Raw genomic sequence first — 21080 nt, 5'->3', positions numbered from 1 at the left:
GCAGAGGAATGAAAAGAAAGTCAGGTAGAGAGAAAGAGAGGAGAGAACAGGGGCAGCGGTGAGAGTAGGATGAAACAGAGGAGGGAGGGGAGGTGAGGGGGTAGAGAGTTTAAGCTGCCTTGCTGGAAAGTCAATAGCAGCCAGCCGCCCGCTCCCCAGAATATCAATAGTGTCACCCCACCTCCACTCCCCTCTAGGGATTTCCACTGCACAATGGATGGATGATACATAATTATGAGATGGTGAGAGGCATTTTACACACTAACCATGAACAAATAGAAACAACCTCTTCTTATGAGGGTCTAGATATTCCCATCATGAAACAGCTTCACAATGCATTCCCTCATTGGCAATGGACTGCAGTAATTAGTAGACAACAACCCTGGGAATGGGTAGCAAGCGTGGGCCGGGGTGTTAGGAACATAATTAATCATTAGTTGTGCTGTATACTAATTGCAGTGTGTGTGTGTGTGTGTGTGTGTGTGTGTGTGTGTGTGTGTGTGTGTGTGTGTGTGTGTGTAAGTGTTATCCCGTGGGTTGAAAATGGCAGATTTTGTCATTGATAAGTGCATAAATTGGAATGCACTGTCTGTACAGTAACATGCTATACATGACGTCAGAGCTCGGGCTCTCCGCTTCAGAGAGCTGTATGGGCTTTGACTGACAGCCGTTATAAACTTGAGCACTGCGTGTGACAGGATGATGCCCCCATCCCTCCCGCTAATTGGGCAACTTTTGCACATTAGTTGATGTCTGAGTGAGGGAAATGCTGTAAATGGAGAGTGTGTTGTAAAATATGAGACGTTGAGGATTAGAATAAACAAATGCTGTGATGTCATACAGGGAGAGTGCCAGAGCCCGCCTGGGATACCGGAGTGCGAGGAGGGATACCGGAGAATGGAGTTGGCGACACGTACACTGCTAGCGAGGAAGCCTGAGAGGCACCCCCACAATATTTTCTTTGGGGGGGAGGGCACACGGGGAGTGTGGCAGAGTCAGGATTCAGACCTGAGCCAACTCCCCGTGCTTACCGTGGCGAGCGTCGTACTGGTCCGGCACCGTGTTATGCGGTGGACCGCACGGTATCTCCAGTGCTCGTTCACAGCCCGGTGTGCTACATCCCAGCTCCCCACATCTGCCGGGCTAGGGTGAGCATCCAGCCAGGACGGATGTTGCCGGCTCAGCGCGCCTGGTCTCCAGTGCGTCTCTTCGGCCCAGAATATCCTGCGCCGGCTCTGCGCACTGTGTCTCCAGTACGTCTGCACAGCCCAATGCGTCCTGTACCAGCGCCCCGCATTTGCCAGACGAAGATAACCACCCAGCCAGGACGGGTTGTGCAGGCTCTAAGCTCGAGACCTCCAGTGCGCCTCTACGGCCCAGTGTATCCGGTGCCTCTGCCAAGGACAAAGCCTCCTGTATCTCTCCCCAACCTAGTGAGTCCTGTGCCTGCACCCAGAAGAAGCCTCCAGTGATGATCCATGGCACGAAGCCTCCAGTGATGATCCATGGCAAGAAGCCTCCAGTGATGATCCATGGCACGAAGCCTCCAGTGACGATCCATGGCACGAAGCCTCCAGCGATGATCCATGGCACGAAGCCTCCAGCGATGATCCATGGCAAGAATCCTCCAGTGAGGAGTCATGGCACGAAGCCTCCAGTGATGATCCATGGCAAGAAGCCTCCAGTGATGATCCATGGCACGAAGCCTCCAGTGACGATCCATGGCAGGAAGCCTCCAGTGATGATCCATGGCAGGAAGCCTCCAGTGATGATCCATGGCACGAAGCCTCCAGCGATGATCCATGGCACGAAGCCTCCAGCGATGATCCATGGCAAGAATCCTCCAGTGAGGAGTCATGGCACGAAGCCTCCAGCGACGGTCTCCAGTCCGGAGCCACCAGCGACGGCCTCCAGTCCAGAGCCTCCAGCGACAGCCTCCAGTCCGGAGCCTCCAGCGACAGCCTCCTTATTGTTTTGTTGGCGTCATTTCAAATAAAAGGAATATGTACACTCACGACGCTGCGCTTTGGTCCAGTTCTTTCGATGGCTGTGACAATCTGTTGAATGTTGACTGTTTTATACACCTCTGCTTTAACTTTTACATCAGTGTTCAAATGGAAAAGTTAACGCTGTTTGATTTAATGAAAAGCTATTGGGAAAAAAGTTTCGAGTATAAGATGTGGCCAGAAAAACTGTGGATTTCATCATCTGAGTCCAGATATTAACCGTATCTGCCAGTGAAATAGACTCCAGGCTGGCTCTATTGTCTGATATTCACATTCATTTACTACAGGATGAGACCATACATCATACTAACAGCATATAATGGGTTATACACATTTCTTATTCATATGGAATATTTGCACACAAAAATTCAGAACAAAGGGGAAACATACAGTGGGGAGAACAAGTATTTGATACACTGCCGATTTATCAGGTTTTCCTACTTACAAAGCATGTAGAGGGCTGTAATTTTTATCATAGGTACACTTCAACTGTGAGAGACGGAATCTAAAACAACTATCCAGAAAATCACATTGTATGATTTTTTATTTTATTTTTATTTTTAAATTTGACCCCTTTTTCTCGGGCTGTCGCTGGGCAATACGGACTTTCAGCTCCCTCCAAAGATTTTCTATTGGGTTCAGGTCTGGAGACTGGCTAGGCCACTCCAGGACCTTGAGATGCTTCTTACGGAGCCACTCCTTAGTTGCCCTGGCTGTGTGTTTCGGATCGTTGTCATGCTAGAAGACCCAGCCACGACCCATCTTCAATGCTCTTACTGAGGGAAGGAGGTTGTTGGCCAAGATCTTGCGATACATGGCCCCATCCATCCTCCCCTCAATACGGTGCAGTCGTCCTGTCCCCTTTGCAGAAAAGCATCCCCAAAGAATGATGTTGCCACCTCCATGCTTCACGGTTGGGATGGTGTTCTTGCGGTTGTACTCATCCTTCTTCTTCCTCCAAACATGGCGAGTGGAGTTTAAACCAAAAGGCTCTATTTTTGTCTCATCAGACCACATGACCTTCTCCCATTCCACCTCTGGATCATCCAGATGGTCACTGGCAAACTTCAGACGGGCCTGGACATGTGCTGGCTTGAGCAGGGGGACCATGCGTGCGCTGCAGGATTTTAATCCATGATGGCGTAGCGTGTTACTAATGGTTTTCTTTGAGACTGTGGTCCCAGCTCTCTTCAGGTCATTGACCAGGTCCTGCCGTGTAGTTCTGGGCTGATCCCTCACCTCCCTCATGATCATTGATGCCCCACAAGGTGAGATCTTGCATGGAGCCCCAGACCGAGGGTGATTGACCGTCATCTTGAACCTCTTCCATTTTCTAATAATTGCGCCAACCGTTGTTGCCTTCTCACCAAGCTGCTTGCCTATTGTCCTGTAAACCATCCCAGCGTTGTGCAGGTCTACAATTTTATCCCTGATGTCCTTACACAGCCTTCTGGTCTTGACCTTTGTGGAGAGGTTGGAGTCTGTTTGATGGAATGTGTGGACAGGTGTCTTTTATACAGGTAACGAGTTCAAACAGGTGCAGTTAATACAGGTAATGAGTGGAGAACAGGAGGGATTCTTAAATAAAAACTAACAGGTCTGTGAGAGCCAGAATTCTTACTGGTTGGTAGGTGATCAAATACTTATGTCATGCAATAAAATGCTAATTAATTACTTAAAAATCATACAATGTGATTTTCTGGATTTTTTTTTAGATTCCGTCTCTCACAGTTGAAGTGTACCTATGATAAAAATTACAGACCTCTACATGCTTTGTAAGTAGGAAAACCTGAAAATTGGCAGTGCATCAAATACTTGTTCTCCCCACTGTATGTGTATATATTTTCATGTTGCCAATTGCCAATTATTTTATTTTCTTTTGTCTCTTTTGTAAGCATGTGTTATCATTGGTTAATTCCAATGCATACTGACTGATTTGGGGCAAAGACCAAATAAAAAAAGAAGACGTGTCATTCCAATAGATGTATTTTGTGTTCACATGACTTATTCAAACCCTATCAATAGTGAATGAGAGTCCAATCACACAAAGTCATGCTGAACTCAACATCATAGAGAAAGCCAACCCCTCGAAACACAAACCTCTAAATCTTCATTGCACCTGAGGGGATAATTAATGAAGTATATTAATTGAATGGAAACCTTGGGAGTCATTGAGAAAACCTCTGAAAGCAGCACTTGACTATATACAGGGGGAGTGAGTTTAGCCCAGCAGTGAGTGAAGGAGAGGTAGGATAGTATGTTAAATGAGCTGAGAAGACACTGACGCTCCCATCTGCCAGCTACTGTTCCCCTACCGCCCTGTTCCCCGTAGTAATTTATCCCAGAAAGCATCCGGGTAGTACTGTCTGTCTTAATGTGGCATGTCATTACTGCATTATCTGCACACATGATTAGGGTACAGAGAGAGGGAAAGGAGAGGAGGTGAAGGGAAAGAGTAGGAGAGGGAGTAGGGAACTCAGGAGTAGTGCTTTGCAGAATTTGTTGAACCTTTTTGGATATGCGCCTTTGTGATGTTATCATTGCATTATACTAACCTCATTTATCAATACTCCACCTGACATTGATACTACACTTGACATTGAGGAATAATGCAATGAGGGTAGCTCCTCTTGTACTACATGCTGTTTAAAAAGGATTGTGAAGGTCAACCAATGCCTGCCAGGTAAGGCTGGGCAGTATACCGTTTTTACCAAACATAATTAGCTATACAGCCTGATAATACCAGTGAAGGTGTAGAACCAAATCAGCATGTTGTTTGTGCAACAGTATCTTCTAAATCGGGTATTCCCAAATTGGGGTACGCGCAATGCCGTCAGGGGTACACCAAATAAAAATGTGATTCACATTCTAGACATTTTCAAACAGTACATTTCTATTTTCCAACGGGGCTATACATTTGGGTGAGTTTTTTCTCTCGCCTGAGTAGCCTTGTTTCAATGCCAAAAATAAAATTAACCCATCTAGTGTTCCCGGCGAAATAACAACACAATGTCAAATACAGGTAGCCTAGTCAAATAATTAACATCCAATCACATTAACCGTTACTCTCTAGCGGGAAACCTTCACTCTTGCGCAGTTAGAAACGAAACATAACAATTTGAAAAATAAACTACAGGAGTTTTTTGAGCGAGAATAAAGTTATAAAGTTATTGACCAGCAAAGTTATAAATAAAGTTATGTTAATGTGGGGTCAAATAAGGAAGACACCCTCTTCTGAAACCACTGGAAACCAGGACAACAGGATATTTAAAGTACTGGACAGCATTGTGACATCAAATGTACTTTGGTGGTCAAGATGTGTTGGTATCTGTACTGATGGCGCAAAAGCCACGACAGGGAGACATAGTGGAGTGGTAACGCGTGTGCAAGAAGTTGCTCCCGACGCCACTTGGGTACACTGCAGCATCCACCGAGAGGCTCTTGCTGCCAAGAGAATGCCTGACAGCTTGAAATACGTTTTGGACACTACAGTGAAAATGGTTAACTTTGTTAAAGCAAGGCCCCTGAACTTTTGTGTATTTTCTGCATTATGCAATGATATGGGCAGTGCTTTTACAACATACAGAAGTGTGCTGGTTATCAAGGGGCAAAGTATTGACACATTTTTTTGAATTGAGACGAGCTTAAAGTTTTCTTTACTGAACATAATTTTCACTTGTCTGACTGCTTGCATGATGACGAGTTTCTCATACGACAGGCCTATCTGGGTGATGTTTTTTCTCACCTGAATGATCTGAATCTAGGATTACAGGTACTCTCCGCAACTATATTCAATGTGCGGGACAACATTGAGGCTATGATTAACCTCTTTAGTGTAGGGGGCAGTATTTTGATGTTTGGATGAAAAACGTACCCAAATGAAACTGCCTATTTCTCAGGTCCAGAATCTAGAATATGTATATAATTGTCAGATTAGGATAGAAAACACACGTTTCCAAAACTGTCAAAATATTTTCTGTGAGTATAACAGAACTGATATTGCAGGCGAAAACCTGAGGAAAATCCAAAGAGGAAGTGTCTTCTATTTTGAAAGCTACCTGTTCCATTGCATGCCTTCCCTCCATTTAAAAGGGATATCAACCAGATTCCTTGTCCTATGGCTTCCACATGGTCTGAACAGTCTTTAGACATAGTTTCAGGCTTTTACTCTGAAAAATGAGAGAGAAAGATCACAACACGTCAGTGGATGGCTGGGTGCCAGCAGCGTTTTGCATGCGGAGGCAGCTTGGAGCAGACATGTTCTCTCTCTCTCCTATTGAAAATGCTACGGTTCGGTTAAAATATTATCAATTATTTATTGTAAAAACAACCTGAGGATTGATTATAAAAAACATTTGACATGTTTCTACGAACTTTACAGATACTATTTGGAATTTTCGTCTGCCCCGTAATGACCACTCGAGCCTGTGGATTTCTGAACATAAAGCGCAAACCAAATGGAGGTATTTTGGATATAAAAATAATCTTTATGGAACAAAAGGAACATTTATTGTGTAACTGCAAACATCCGAAGATCATCAAAGGTAAGCGATTCATTTTATTGCTTTTCTGATTTTTATGACCAATCTACTTTGCTGCTAGCTGTTTGTAATGTTTTGTCTGCCGAGAGAGATGTCTTAACATAAACGCTTGGATAGCTTTCGCCGAAAAGTGTTTTGAAATCTGACACGCCAGGTGGATTAACAACAAGCTACGCTGTGTTTGCTATATTGCACTTGTGATTTCATGAAAATTAAATATTTGTAGTATTTAATTTGAATTTGGCGCTCTGCAATTCAGCGGATGTTGATGAAAAGGATCCCGCTAAAGGGATGGGTGCGCCAAGAAGTTAAGAAATTGGAGATAATTTTCTGCCTGCATTAACAAGATCATGACAAAGGTCTTTCCATCATTTTTTGTGTGCAAATTAACTCAAGTTTACGGACAATGTCAAATGTGATATAGCGAAGTACCTGAGTGAGCTGGGTGTGCAATTACGCAGGTACTTTCCCAAAACGGACAACACAAACAACTGGATTTGTCATCCATTTCATGCTCTGCCTCCAGTCCACTTACCCGATATCTGAACAAGAGAGCCTCATCAAAAATGCAACAAGCGGTTCAGTGAAAATGTTATTTAATCAGAAGCCACTGCCAGATTTCTGGATTTCTGGCAAACTGCGCTGTTAAGACACTGATGCCTTTTGCAACCACATACCTGTGAAAGTGGATTCTCCGCCCTCACTAGCATGAAAACTAAATACAGGCACAGACTGTGTGTGGAAAATGATTTAAGACTGAGTCTCTGTCCAATACAACCCAACGTTGCAGAATTATGTACATCCTTTGAAGCACACACTTCTCATTAACCTGTGGGGACAATGCTTGATGAACAAATAAGGTTTTATATGTAAGATGGCTAAATAAAGAGCACAATAATTGATTATTATAATATTATTATTTGTGCCCTTCCCATGAGCTGGGTTGTGACAAAAACTCACACTCATTCTTATGTTTAATAAATGTATTGTATAGTGTGTGTGGCAGACTTACGGGACTATGAAAAGTCTGGGAACCACTGTTCTAAATCAAAGAGGAATACTAGAAGCATGAATATGTTAACTACATGAAGTAGCTTAGAGAAAACATGACATGTAGCCAAAGATTATAGGATTCCCTAGGAAACACTTATCAACACTTTGGTTCCTACCCTTTCACTATAACTCCTCCCTGGGGGATTTTTTATTAATTGTCATGTCAAACAACACTGTATTCAAAGTGCTCAGTATTATATTCTAACTTTTGAATTAGAATAATCATTATATTTCCATGATTCCATCAGTTCACCCATGTGTTTTGCTCTAAATCGCAACTCAAATAGCAACATTTGGTTAAAAATAAGGCAGAGGTTGTTTTCCCATATCGTGCAGGAAATGCAGAAATGTATGAAAATGCTGAAATGATTATCAGTTCAAGTTGAATTGAACAGTGTTAAACAATCAGAATGGAGAAAGACTCATTAAAATCACTTAGAATGTATATGTTGCTACTCTAGGGCCACACTACTCATACAGCAAGTTTAGAGATTTTATTATTCAAAAACATGAAATACCATGAAATACTGTCATACCGTCCTTTTTTTGTATTCCGTGATATGATATTTTGGCCATATTGCCCAGCCCTACTGTCAGGGGTGTCAGTTTCACATCAGTCTATTTGGCTCTCATTAAGAGAACCCCATTCAGCTGACTGGATATAATCACATCAAGAGCGTGACTGACTGGAAGGTTGTTTTGGGTGATGTCATACAGACAGACAGTTCTATTAAATAATAGGTAGAATACTAAAGGAGAACACTGTAATCAAATAAGTGTATGGGTAAAGGTACATGTTCTGTACTATGCTCTCAGAAGGAGTTCTGTAATAAGACACGCTCCAAACAACACAAACACTTCTCTCTGCTGGCCAGGCTGACTGATAATTGCATTAGCTAGTGAAGGTCTAAGTGTTTTCTGCTAGGTTAATGCTAATGTTATCCAGCCATATCAGACAGCACACACTCTAATAGCTTTTATGTCTCTGATTATTCAACAGGGACACACACACACACACACCATAGAAGATCTGTATCTTCAGTCAGAAGCTGTTTTTTCTGAAATAACCTCAACCAGGGAACAAAAACAATTTTAAACCCCATCTGTCATCTGATTGACACACACACACACACACACACACAAACACAGTCTTGTACAGCTAACCTTGTGGGGACTCACAAATCAGTCCCATTCAAAATCCTATTTTCTCCAACCCCTAAACCTAACCCATACTCTTACCCTAACCTTAAACCTAACCCTAGCTCCTAACCCTTAATGTAACCTTAAACCCCCTAGAAATAGCATTTGACCTTGTGGGGACTAACAAATGAAGAATAGTTCAACAAACACAGACACACACACACACACACACACACACACACACACACACACACACACACACGAGGACAAGCCACTTTCTCTGTTAATTAATCAGAGACACTGTAATGAAGGGAATGAATCTCCAGCAAATTGTCTGTCTACTCTGCTCCTCACTGGTTACAAATATAGCTATTATACCCTCCATTTACAGTTAACACATACTGGAGTGTCTCCGGCTCTTGACACACAAGAGCACTGAAGAGTGGCACATTGGCAAACAGTTCAATACGCCATGCTGCCTCCATCTTGATTTTGATTGCTGATTTTAACGAATGGTCCGGGTCTGTGTCTCTGTGCCTCAAATGGCACCCTTAGGGACCCAAATGGCAACCTTAGGGACCCTGGTCAAGAGTAGTGTACTACATAGTGCATAGGGGGCCATTTAGGACATAACCTCTGCCTTCACATAGTCAGTTTGTTTTCGTTTCAAATGCCAGGTCATTAGAGCTCCTCTATACTCTGCCTGTCCTCCCACTAGGGAAAGACTGGTTCTGGTTCCTCTCTCTCTTCCTCTCCATCTGTCCTCCCACCATGGAGAGCATTATGGCTAACACCAGCTGCTGGCCCTTTGGGTAACATACATGTGTCTGTCTCTGTCTCTGTCTCTGTCTATTTCGTTACGTCTGTCTCTAACTCGACCTTCTAGTCCAGTTAGGACAGAGGAAACATTTATCACAATGTCAGTGTCAGAGGACATTCATCTACAAACAAATGCCTCTCTTAAAGTATTTCAAAGGCTACATGGTGACACAGTGAGGACACATGTCCTGGCCTGTCGTACACCCGGGACTCTGTTTGCATCCCAAATTATAACATATTCCCTATATAGTGCACTTTTTTTCACTAGGGCCCATAGGGCTTTGGTCAACAGTAGTGCACTGTATGGGGAATAGGGTGCCATTTGGGACACAACATATGTTTACAGATTAAGAGGTGGAAGCAGGTTTTTTTCCCCTGACACCCTCTCTGGGAATAATCCTCTATTATTAAAACACGCATTTCAATGAGGCAGGCGGTCGGTCGTCAACAGGATAAATACATTACATATGGAAATCCTTAGTGACAATATTAGGTATGGAGTGTTACATAACCCACGATGCCTGAACTCCCCCCCCCCCCTTCTCATAGGACTCCTCTATACAACACCCCCCTTTCACACCATCCCTCCCATCCTCCATGACCCCTACTCTAACAGTGTGTGTTACTCCTCAACGGTGTAGTTCATTGAAGTAATTTAAGCAAGCCTACAGGACACTGCTCCTATCTAACCATGTGTGTGGGCATCACTCCTCAGCAGTGTTACTGTAAAAACTGTAGGATTCTATGACGTATTAGTGATGCTCAAGACAGTGTGGTTTACTGTAGTAATATAGTCATGATAATGAGCAGCAGTCTTACCTTCACGTTGTCTGGATGCAGTCCTCCTGGGTGCCTGTCCATGTACTGGCACAGGTCTGTGTGCTGTCAGGGAGAAAGAGAGGACCGTTAGATTACAATATGTCTAAATAAAGACACATAAAATCATAAAAACAGATCACAATACAATGCTTTGCAATGAACCAAAAAATAAGTCAACATGAAAAATGAAGTTAAAATATGTTTGTATAAATGTATTGATGCTGTTCAGTATTTGAAGATATTCATCTGAACTGTAAAAGCAGCAGAAAGAGGTTCTTGGCAGTGAGGATATTGGCTTTTTGTTAATTGTGTTGCTTGTCTTGAATATACCTTGGTCGGAATGTGAGCTTGGTTTGAGGATGGAAAAATCAGCTAATGGAAAAAAGTTATTGGCTTTCATAGCTTTCCCCTTGCTATTCAAAGCAACTCTGACCTACTGTCATCCGTCCATGATAAAATATCAGTAAGGCGCCAGGCTGGAGACACAAACTCAATTGAATTGCAGCAGACGTCACTCGCAACATCTATTTCTTCCCCAGTCTGTCTCCCCTGTCTGCGGATGAATGATATCCGGTCTATATCAACAGAATGATCCACAGAGGGAACCTTTGGTACAAAGCCCTTAATGTGATTGTGTGGAGGGATGAGATAGGGAGTGACACTGTCTGTATGTCTTTAGGTGCTGTATGTAAGCAGAGTCGTCTGTCTGTCCGATCGCGGGAGAAAAGACGAACTACCCTGATCTGCACTTCACTGATTTATTCTGCCAGCAGACCCGGGGCGCGTGCGCACACACACACACACACACACACACACACACACACACACACACACACACACACACACACCACAGCTCGTGGGGCTGGGTGATATTTGCGTACCCCCGCTGCTCCTTGCACCGTCAGATATAAATGTGTTCCCTTTCATGAATAATTCAACCAGACGCTCAAACAAGCTTCAGCCATGCCTGTCCACCTTACTCAAAACCTACTCTCCCTCTGTCTCTCTCCCTCCCTCCCTTTATCTCTCTCTCTGTCTTTCCCTCTCTCCATATCTTTCTCACCCCCACTTTCTCTCCATTTCTTCTCTCTCCCTCTCTCTACCTCTCTCTCTCTCTCGGTCCCGCTCGCTCCCTGTCAATTGTCATTACCTGCTAGATGAGGAAAATGAATTGATTTGGCTTGGTGTGGAGCCTTCTGTATATGAAAGAGTCTGGAATTACAGGTCTGAACACAGCAGAATAGAACAGCATGAAACTGGCTGAGCTGCAAATAAAAAACTGTCTCCACACCAACGACAACACACAGATCCACAGTGTTGCATTACCCATTCTGTCAAATATACGCTATTCACTCTGTCTGTTCAACATTCACAGTGAGAGAAGGGTGATCTGTCATAATAAAGACAGATCCTTGTCAACCGTGTCCACTTACAGACAGCATCTACTTGATGAATATATATACTTTAAATTGGTTAGCTCTTATATTTGCACATGGAGCAGAGAAACAGCACCGAAAGACCTCCACAAACCCCTTCATCCAGCCTGACCTCTGTTCTCCAGGTAATCAAAATGTACACCTTAAGGCCAGAGAGCATCCTCATTAGAATCCCTACAACCAGCTACAGACTGCCCAGGGCCTGGTTCTGTCATCTCTCAGAGGATCTGGTCAGAATGTATTACCAGGAGCAGATGTTCCCACTGACCCTGCTGAACCATGCTGTTTCTGACCAACAGGGGGCCTAGCGTACATACCGTACGATATCAGAACTGGCTCTTGATCTGATGCACCAGGCCACATAGCACACAGTACGGATGAAAAGAAACATGGAACGGGATTATTTAGTAGGTTATTCTGAGAGACGGCTGGGTCTTGTATTGCATGTCAACATCAAAGAGGTTGAGCTATTTAGATACAGTATATGGTCTATTGGAGTAATGCTGAGCAGAGACTTACTACTCCTAGAGGTTGGAGGAGATTGGTATTCTGGCTGGTTTGAACTTATCAGTGGATGTTATCCATATATGTCAGCAGTAACAACAGGCCACACTACTCCACAGCAGAGTGAGGGAACTCCTGCTGCTATTGCTGTCCACAGCATGTGTGTGTGTATCTGCGTGTACATGTGCATGCATGCATGTGTGTGTGTGTATGCACGTGTGTGGGTGTGTGTGCGTGTGTACATGCATGTGTGCTATGGAAACCTACAGAAACAGCAACCCTCAATTAAAATGTTCCCCCATGAAGCCAGGGCTGGGTTCAAAGCTGGGCATGAAGCTGCCATGCCACTCGTGGTTAGGCCACCATTATATGGCACTCAGATCACTGTTTCTGTTAAAGCCTTGAGGAAAATATCCCAGGCTTGGGTTCTGTTTTTAACAGGCAAGACTAAACATTACTAAACGTTCCACCATCTTATAAACAAAGAATATGTGTGTAAAACTAGCCAGAGCTGTAACGGCCGTCGTCGGTGGAAGAAGGTGAGGACCAAGGTGCAGCATGGTAAGTGTTCATGATTTTTAATAATCAAAAATGAACACTGAATAACAAAGAAACAACCCGAAACAGTTCTGTCTGGTGCAAATACACAAAGACTGAAAACAACCACCCACAAAACACAATGGAAAACAGGCTACCTAAATATGGTTCTCAATCAGGGACAACGATTGACAGCTGCCTCTGATTGAGAACCATACCAGGACAAACAAAGAAAAAGAAAATCATAGAAAAACTAACATAGACAACCCACCCAACTCACGCCCTGACCATACTAAAACAAAAGACAAAACAAAGGAACTAAGGTCAGAACGTGACAAGAGCTCATGTCTCTTTGGGACTGGGATTAAATAAGTCAATGGCAATAACTGAAGAGTGAGAGGTCAAATGAATCAAACCATAAAACAGGTTAGTTATTCTATTTCTACAATGAAACTGTGGCTTTTTGAAATTCATCTTAAAATACATTTTACACAAATCAAATATCTTGATCCTCTACTGCTGACTCACATATCCAGTTGGCACTGTAACACTCCCCACATACTCAAATACCTGTTCTGAGCTAGCCCTGTAACATGATGTACTACAGTACCCATGATGCTCTGTGCAACATATCCAGATGGCTCTCTGACACTCACCACATACTCAAAGACCAGCGTCAGGGTTTCCTTGGTGTGGATGATATCATGGAGCAGCACGATGTTGGAGTGCTTCAGACCTTTCAGAAGAGACGCTAGGAAAACACAGGATACAGTATTATTATCATGATGAAGCAATTACATGCTAAACTACCATCAGTACTACAATTTATTTACAATATGATAAAGAAAATAATAGAATAGAATATAGCCTAACATAATAGAATAGAATGGAATACAGCCTAATAGAATAGAATAGAGCCTAATAGAATAGAATACAGCCTAATATAATAGAATACTGCCTAATATAATAGAATACAAGCTAATATAATATAATACAGCCTAATATAATAGAATATAGGCTATTATAATATAATAGAATATAGCCTAACATAATAGAATATAGCCTAACATAATAGAATAGAATGGAATACAGCCTAATAGAATAGAATACAGCCTAATAAAATAGAATACAGACTAATAGAATAGAATACAGCCTAATATAATAGAATACAAGCTAATATAATGTAATACAGCCTAATATAATATAATATAGGCTATTATAATAGAATAGAATATAGCCTAACATAATAGAATATAATATAGCCTAATATAATATAATAGCATATAGCCTAACATAATAGAATATGATATAGCCTAGCATAATATAATAGAATATAGCCTAGCATAATATAATAGAATATAGGCTATTATAATAGAATATAATAAATATAACCTAATATAATATAATAGAATATAGACTAACATAAAATAATATAATATATCCTAGCATAATAGAATATAATATAGCCTAGCCTAATAGAATAGAATATAGCCTAGCATAATAGAATAGAATATAGCCTAGCATAATAGAATAGAATATAGCCTAGCATAATAGAACAGAATATAGCCTAGAATAATTGAATAGAATATAGCCTAACATAATATAACATAGCCTAATAGAACTGAATAGATTATAACCCAATAGAATAGAATATAGCCTAGTATAATAGAATAGAATATAGACTAATATAATATATTCTAACATAATAGAATATAATATAGCTTAACATAATAAAATAGAATATAGCTTAATATAATATAATAGAATATAGCCTAATAGAATATAATAGAATATAGCCTAATAGAATATAATAGAATATAGCCTAATATAATAAAATAGAAAAAGCCTAATATAATAGAACATAGCCTAATAAAATATAATAAAATAGAACAAAATATAGCCTAGCATAATAGAATAGAATATAGCCTAACATAATAGAATAGAATATAGCCTAGCATAATATAATATAATATAGCCTAACATAATATAATAGAATATAGCCTAACATAATATAATATAGCCTAACATAATAGAATAGAATATAGCCCAGCATAATAGAATATAGCCTAACATAATAGAATAGAATATAGCCTAGCATAATATAATATAGCCTATCATAATAGAATAGAATATAGCCTAACATAATAGAATAGAATATAGCCTAACATAATATAATATAGCCTAACATAATATAATATAGCCTAACATAATAGAATAGAATATAGCATAACATAATAGAATAGAATATAGCCTAACATAATATAATATAGCCTAACATAATATAATATAGCCTAACATAATAGAATAGAATATAGCCTAACATAATAGAATAGAATATAGCCTAACATAATAGAATATAGCCTAATAGAATATAATAGAATATAGCCTAATAGAATATAATAGAATATAGCCTAATATAATAAAATAGAAAAAGCCTAATATAATAGAACATAGCCTAATAAAATATAATATAATATAACAAAATATAGCCTAGCATAATATAATAGAATATAGCCTAACATAATAGAATAGAATATAGCCTAGCATAATATAATATAATATAGCCTAACATAATATAATAGAATATAGCCTAACATAATATAATATAGCCTAACATAATAGAATAGAATATAGCCTAACATAATATAATATAGCCTAACATAATAGAATAGAATATAGCCTAGCATAATAGAATATAGCCTAACATAATAGAATAGAATATAGCCTAGCATAATATAATATAGCCTATCATAATAGAATAGAATATAGCCTAACATAATAGAATAGAATATAGCCTAACATAATATAATATAGCCTAACATAATATAATATAGCCTAACATAATAGAATAGAATATAGCCTAACATAATAGAATAGAATATAGCCTAACATAATATAATATAGCCTAATAGAATAGAATAGAATATAGCCTAACATAATATAATATAGCCTAACATAATATAATATAGCCTAACATAATAGAATAGAATATAGCCTAACATAATATAATATAGCCTAACATAATATAATAGAATATAGCCTAACAGAATAGAATAGAATATAGCCTAACATAATAGAATATAATATAGCCTAACATAATAGAATATAATATAGCCTAACATAATATAATATAGCCTAACATAATAGAATAGAATATAGCCTAACATAATAGAATATAGCCTAACATAATAGAATAGAATATAGCCTAACATAATAGAATAGAATATAGCCTAACATAATATAATATAGCCTAACATAATAGAATAGAATATAGCCTAACATAATAGAATAGAATATAGCCTAACATAATATAATATAGCCTAACATAATAGAATAGAATATAGCCTAACATAATAGAATATAGCCTAACATAATAGAATAGAATATAGCCTAACATAATATAATATAGCCTAACATAATAGAATAGAATATAGCCTAACATAATAGAATAGAATATAGCCTAACATAATATAATATAGCCTAACATAATATAATATAGCCTAACATAATAGAATATAATATAGCATAACATAATAGAATAGAATATAGCCTAACATAATATAATATAGCCTAACATAATAGAATAGAATATAGCCTAACATAATAGAATAGAATATAGCCTAACATAATATAATATAGCCTAACATAATATAATATAGCCTAACATAATATAATATAGCCTAACATAATAGAATAGAATATAGCCTAACATAATATAATATAGCCTAATAAAATAGAATAGAATATAGCCTAACATAATATAATATAGCCTAATAGAATAGAATATAGCCTAACATAATATAATATAGCCTAACATAATATAATATAGCCTAACATAATATAATAGAATATAGCCTAACAGAATAGAATAGAATATAGCCTAACATAATAGAATATAATATAGCCTAACATAATAGAATATAATATAGCCTAACATAATATAATATAGCCTAACATAATAGAATAGAATATAGCCTAACATAATATAATATAGCCTAACATAATAGAATAGAATATAGCCTAACATAATAGAATAGAATATAGCCTAACATAATATAATATAGCCTAACATAATAGAATAGAATATAGCCTAACATAATATAATAGAATATAGCCTAACATAATATAATATAGCCTAACATAATAGAATAGAATATAGCCTAACATAATAGAATAGAATATAGCCTAACATAATAGAATAGAATGTAGCCTAACATAATATAATATAGCCTAACATAATAGAATAGAATATAGCCTAACATAATAGAATAGAATATAGCCTAACATAATATAATATAGCCTAACATAATATAATATAGCCTAAAATAATAGAATAGAATATAGCATAACATAATAGAATAGAATATAGCCTAGCATAATATAATATAGCCTAACATAATAGAATAGAATATAGCCTAACATAATAGAATAGAATATAGCCTAACATAATATAATATAGCCTAACATAATATAATATAGCCTAACATAATATAATATAGCCTAACATAATAGAATAGAATATAGCCTAACATAATATAATATAGCCTAATAAAATAGAATAGAATATAGCCTAACATAATATAATATAGCCTAATAGAATAGAATATAGCCTAACATAATATAATATAGCCTAATAGAATAGAATATAGCCCAACATAATAGAATAGAATATAGCCTAACATAATAGAATAGAATATAGCCTAACATAATAGAATAGAATATAGCCTAACATAATAGAATAGAATATAGCCTAACATAATAGAATAGAATATAGCCCAACATAATAGAATAGAATATAGCCTAACATAATAGAATAGAATATAGCCCAACATAATAGAATAGAATATAGCCTAACATAATAGAATAGAATATAGCCTAACATAATAGAATAGAATATAGCCTAACATAATAGAATAGAATATATCCTAACATAATAGAATATAATATAGCCTAACATAATATAATATAGCCTAATAGAATAGAATAGAATATAGCCTAACATAATAGAATAGAATATAGCCTAATAGAATAGAATAGAATATAGCCTAACATAATAGAATAGAATATAGCCTAACATAATAGAATAGAATATAGCCTAACATAATAGAATAGAAAATAGCCTAACATAATAGAATAGAATATAGCCTAACATAATAGAATAGAATATAGCCTAACATAATAGAATAGAATATAGCCTAACATAATATAATATAGCCTAATAGAATAGAATATAGCCTAACATAATATAATATAGCCTAATAGAATAGAATATAGCCTAACATAATATAATAGAATATAGCCCAACATAATAGAATAGAATATAGCCTAACATAATATAATATAGCCTAATAGAATAGAATAGAATATAGCCTAACATAATATAATATAGCCTAATAGAATAGAATATAGCCTAACATAATATAATATAGCCTAATAGAATAGAATATAATATAGCCTAACATAATAGAATAGAATATAGCCTAACATAATAGAATAGAATATAGCCTAACATAATAGAATAGAATATAGCCTAACATAATAGAATAGAATATATCCTAACATAATATAATATAGCCTAATAGAATAGAATAGAATATAGCCTAACATAATAGAATAGAATATAGTCTAATAGAATAGAATAGAATATAGCCTAACATAATAGAATAGAATATAGCCTAACATTATAGAATAGAATATAGCCTAACATAATAGAATAGAATATAGCCTAACATAATAGAATAGAATATAGCCTAACAAAATATAATAGAATATAGCCTAACATAATAGAATAGAATATAGCCTAATAAAATAGAATAGAATATAGCCTAACATAATATAATATAGCCTAATAAAATAGAATATAGCCTAACATAATATAATATAGCCTAATAGAATAGAATAGCATATAGCCTAACATAATATAATATAGCCTAATAAAATAGAATAGAATATAGCCTAACATAATATAATATAGCCTAATAGAATAGAATATAGCCTAATAGAATAGAATATAGCCTAACATAATAGAATATAGCCTAATAGAATAGAATATAGCCTAACATAATATAATATAGCCTAATAGAATAGAATAGAATATAGCCTAACATAATAGAATATAGCCTAACATAATAGAATAGAATATAGCCTAACATAATATAATATAGCCTAATAAAATAGAATAGAATATAGCCTAACATAATATAATATAGCCGAATAGAATAGAATATAGCCTAACATAATATAATATAGCCTAATAGAATAGAATAGAATATAGCCTAACATAATATAATATAGCCTAATAAAATAGAATAGAATATAGCCTAACATAATAGAATAGAATATAGCCTAACATAATAGAATATAATATATCCTAACATAATATAATATAGCCTAACATAATATAATAGAATATAGCCTAACATAATATAATATAGCCTAACATAATAGAATAGAATATAGCCTAACATAATATAATAGAATATAGCCTAACATAATATAATATAGCCTAACATAATAGAATAGAATATAGCCTAACATAATATAATATAGCCTAACATAATAGAATAGAATATAGCCTAGCATAATAGAATAGAATATAGCCTAACATAATAGAATAGAATATAGCCTAACATAATATAATATAGCCTAACATAATAGAATAGAATATAGCCTAACATAATATAATATAGCCTAACATAATAGAATAGAATATAGCCTAACATAATAGAATAGAATATAGCCTAACATAATATAATATAGCCTAACATAATAGAATAGAATATAGCCTAACATAATATAATATAGCCTAACATAATAGAATAGAATATAGCCTAACATAATATAATATAGCCTAACATAATAGAATAGAATATAGCCTAACATAATATAATATAGCCTAACATAATAGAATAGAATATAGCCTAACATAATATGATATAGCCTAACATAATAGAATAGAATATAGCCTAACATAATATAATATAGCCTAACATAATATAATATAGCCTAACATAATAGAATAGAATATAGCCTAATATAATATAATAGAATAGTGGATGGTAATAGTAAGAATAGAATAGAACCGAAATGATTAGAAAATAATAGAATGGAATGGAATTAAATTAAATGGAATAGAAAATAAAATACAATTATAGAATAGTTACTAGCAAAAAACAGTAGTGGAGAGGGTAGCAAGTTTTAAGTTCCTCGGCATACACATCACAGACAAACTGAATTGGTCCACTCACACAGACAGCATTGTGAAGAAGGCGCAGCAGCGCCTCTTCAACCTCAGGAGGCTGAAGAAATTCGGCTTGTCACCAAAAGCACTCACAAACTTCTACAGATGCACAATCGAGAGCATCCTGGCGGGCTGTATCACCGCCTGGTACGGCAACTGCTCCGCCCTCAACCGTAAGGCTCTCCAGAGGGTAGTAAGGTCTGCACAACGCATCACCGGGGGCAAACTACCTGCCCTCCAGGACACCTACACCACCCGATGTCACAGGAAGGCCATAAAGATCATCAAGGACATCAACCACCCGAGCCACTGCCTGTTCACCCCGCTATCATCCAGAAGGCGAGGTCAGTACAGGTGCATCAAAGCTGGGACCGAGAGACTGAAAAACAGCTTCTATCTCAAGGCCATCAGACTGTTAAACAGCCACCACTAACATTGAGTGGCTGCTGCCAACACACTGACACTGACTCAACTCCAGCCACTTTAATAATGGGAATTGATGGGAAATGATGTAAATATATCACTAGCCACTTTAAACAATGCTACCTTATATAATGTTTCTTACCCTACATTATTCATCTCATATGCATACGTATATACTGTACTCTATATCATCGACTGTATCCTTATGTAATACATGTATCACTAGCCACTTTAACTATGCCACTTTGTTTACATACTCATCTCATATGTATATACTGTACTCTATATCATCGACTGTATCCTTATGTAATACATGTATCACTAGCCACTTTAACTATGCCACTTTGTTTACATACTCATCTCATATGTATATACTGTACTCGATACCATCTACTGTATCTTGCCTATGCTGCTCTGTACCATCACTCATTCATATATCCTTATGTACATATTCTTTATCCCCTTACACTGTGTACAAGACAGTAGTTTTGGAATTGTTAGTTAGATTACTTGTTGGTTATTACTGCATTGTCGGAACTAGAAGCACAAGCATTTCGCTACA

At 37.1% G+C, this 21080-nt stretch overlaps 1 protein-coding gene across 2 annotated transcripts in view; it reads right to left on the bottom strand.

Moving 5' to 3' along the window:
* Positions 1–21080, bottom strand: part of LOC110503753 (cyclin-dependent kinase 14) — a 215632-nt gene that overhangs the window by 122226 nt on the left and 72326 nt on the right. For both annotated transcript variants that reach the window (XM_036970578.2, XM_036970579.2), the window contains 2 exons: positions 13512–13606; positions 10379–10441 (listed from right to left, as the gene is read on the bottom strand). In XM_036970578.2, coding sequence (XP_036826473.1) covers positions 10379–10441; positions 13512–13606 — 158 coding nt within the window. The remainder of the gene's footprint in view (positions 1–10378; positions 10442–13511; positions 13607–21080) is intronic.

This window comes from Oncorhynchus mykiss, chromosome 3, assembly GCF_057628025.1.
Source record: "Oncorhynchus mykiss isolate SJ-2025 chromosome 3, ASM5762802v1, whole genome shotgun sequence".
In the NCBI taxonomy this organism is placed as follows: domain Eukaryota; kingdom Metazoa; phylum Chordata; class Actinopteri; order Salmoniformes; family Salmonidae; genus Oncorhynchus; species Oncorhynchus mykiss.
The sequence above is the reverse complement of the archived record's forward strand: the minus strand, read 5'-3'. Positions and strand labels throughout refer to the sequence as shown.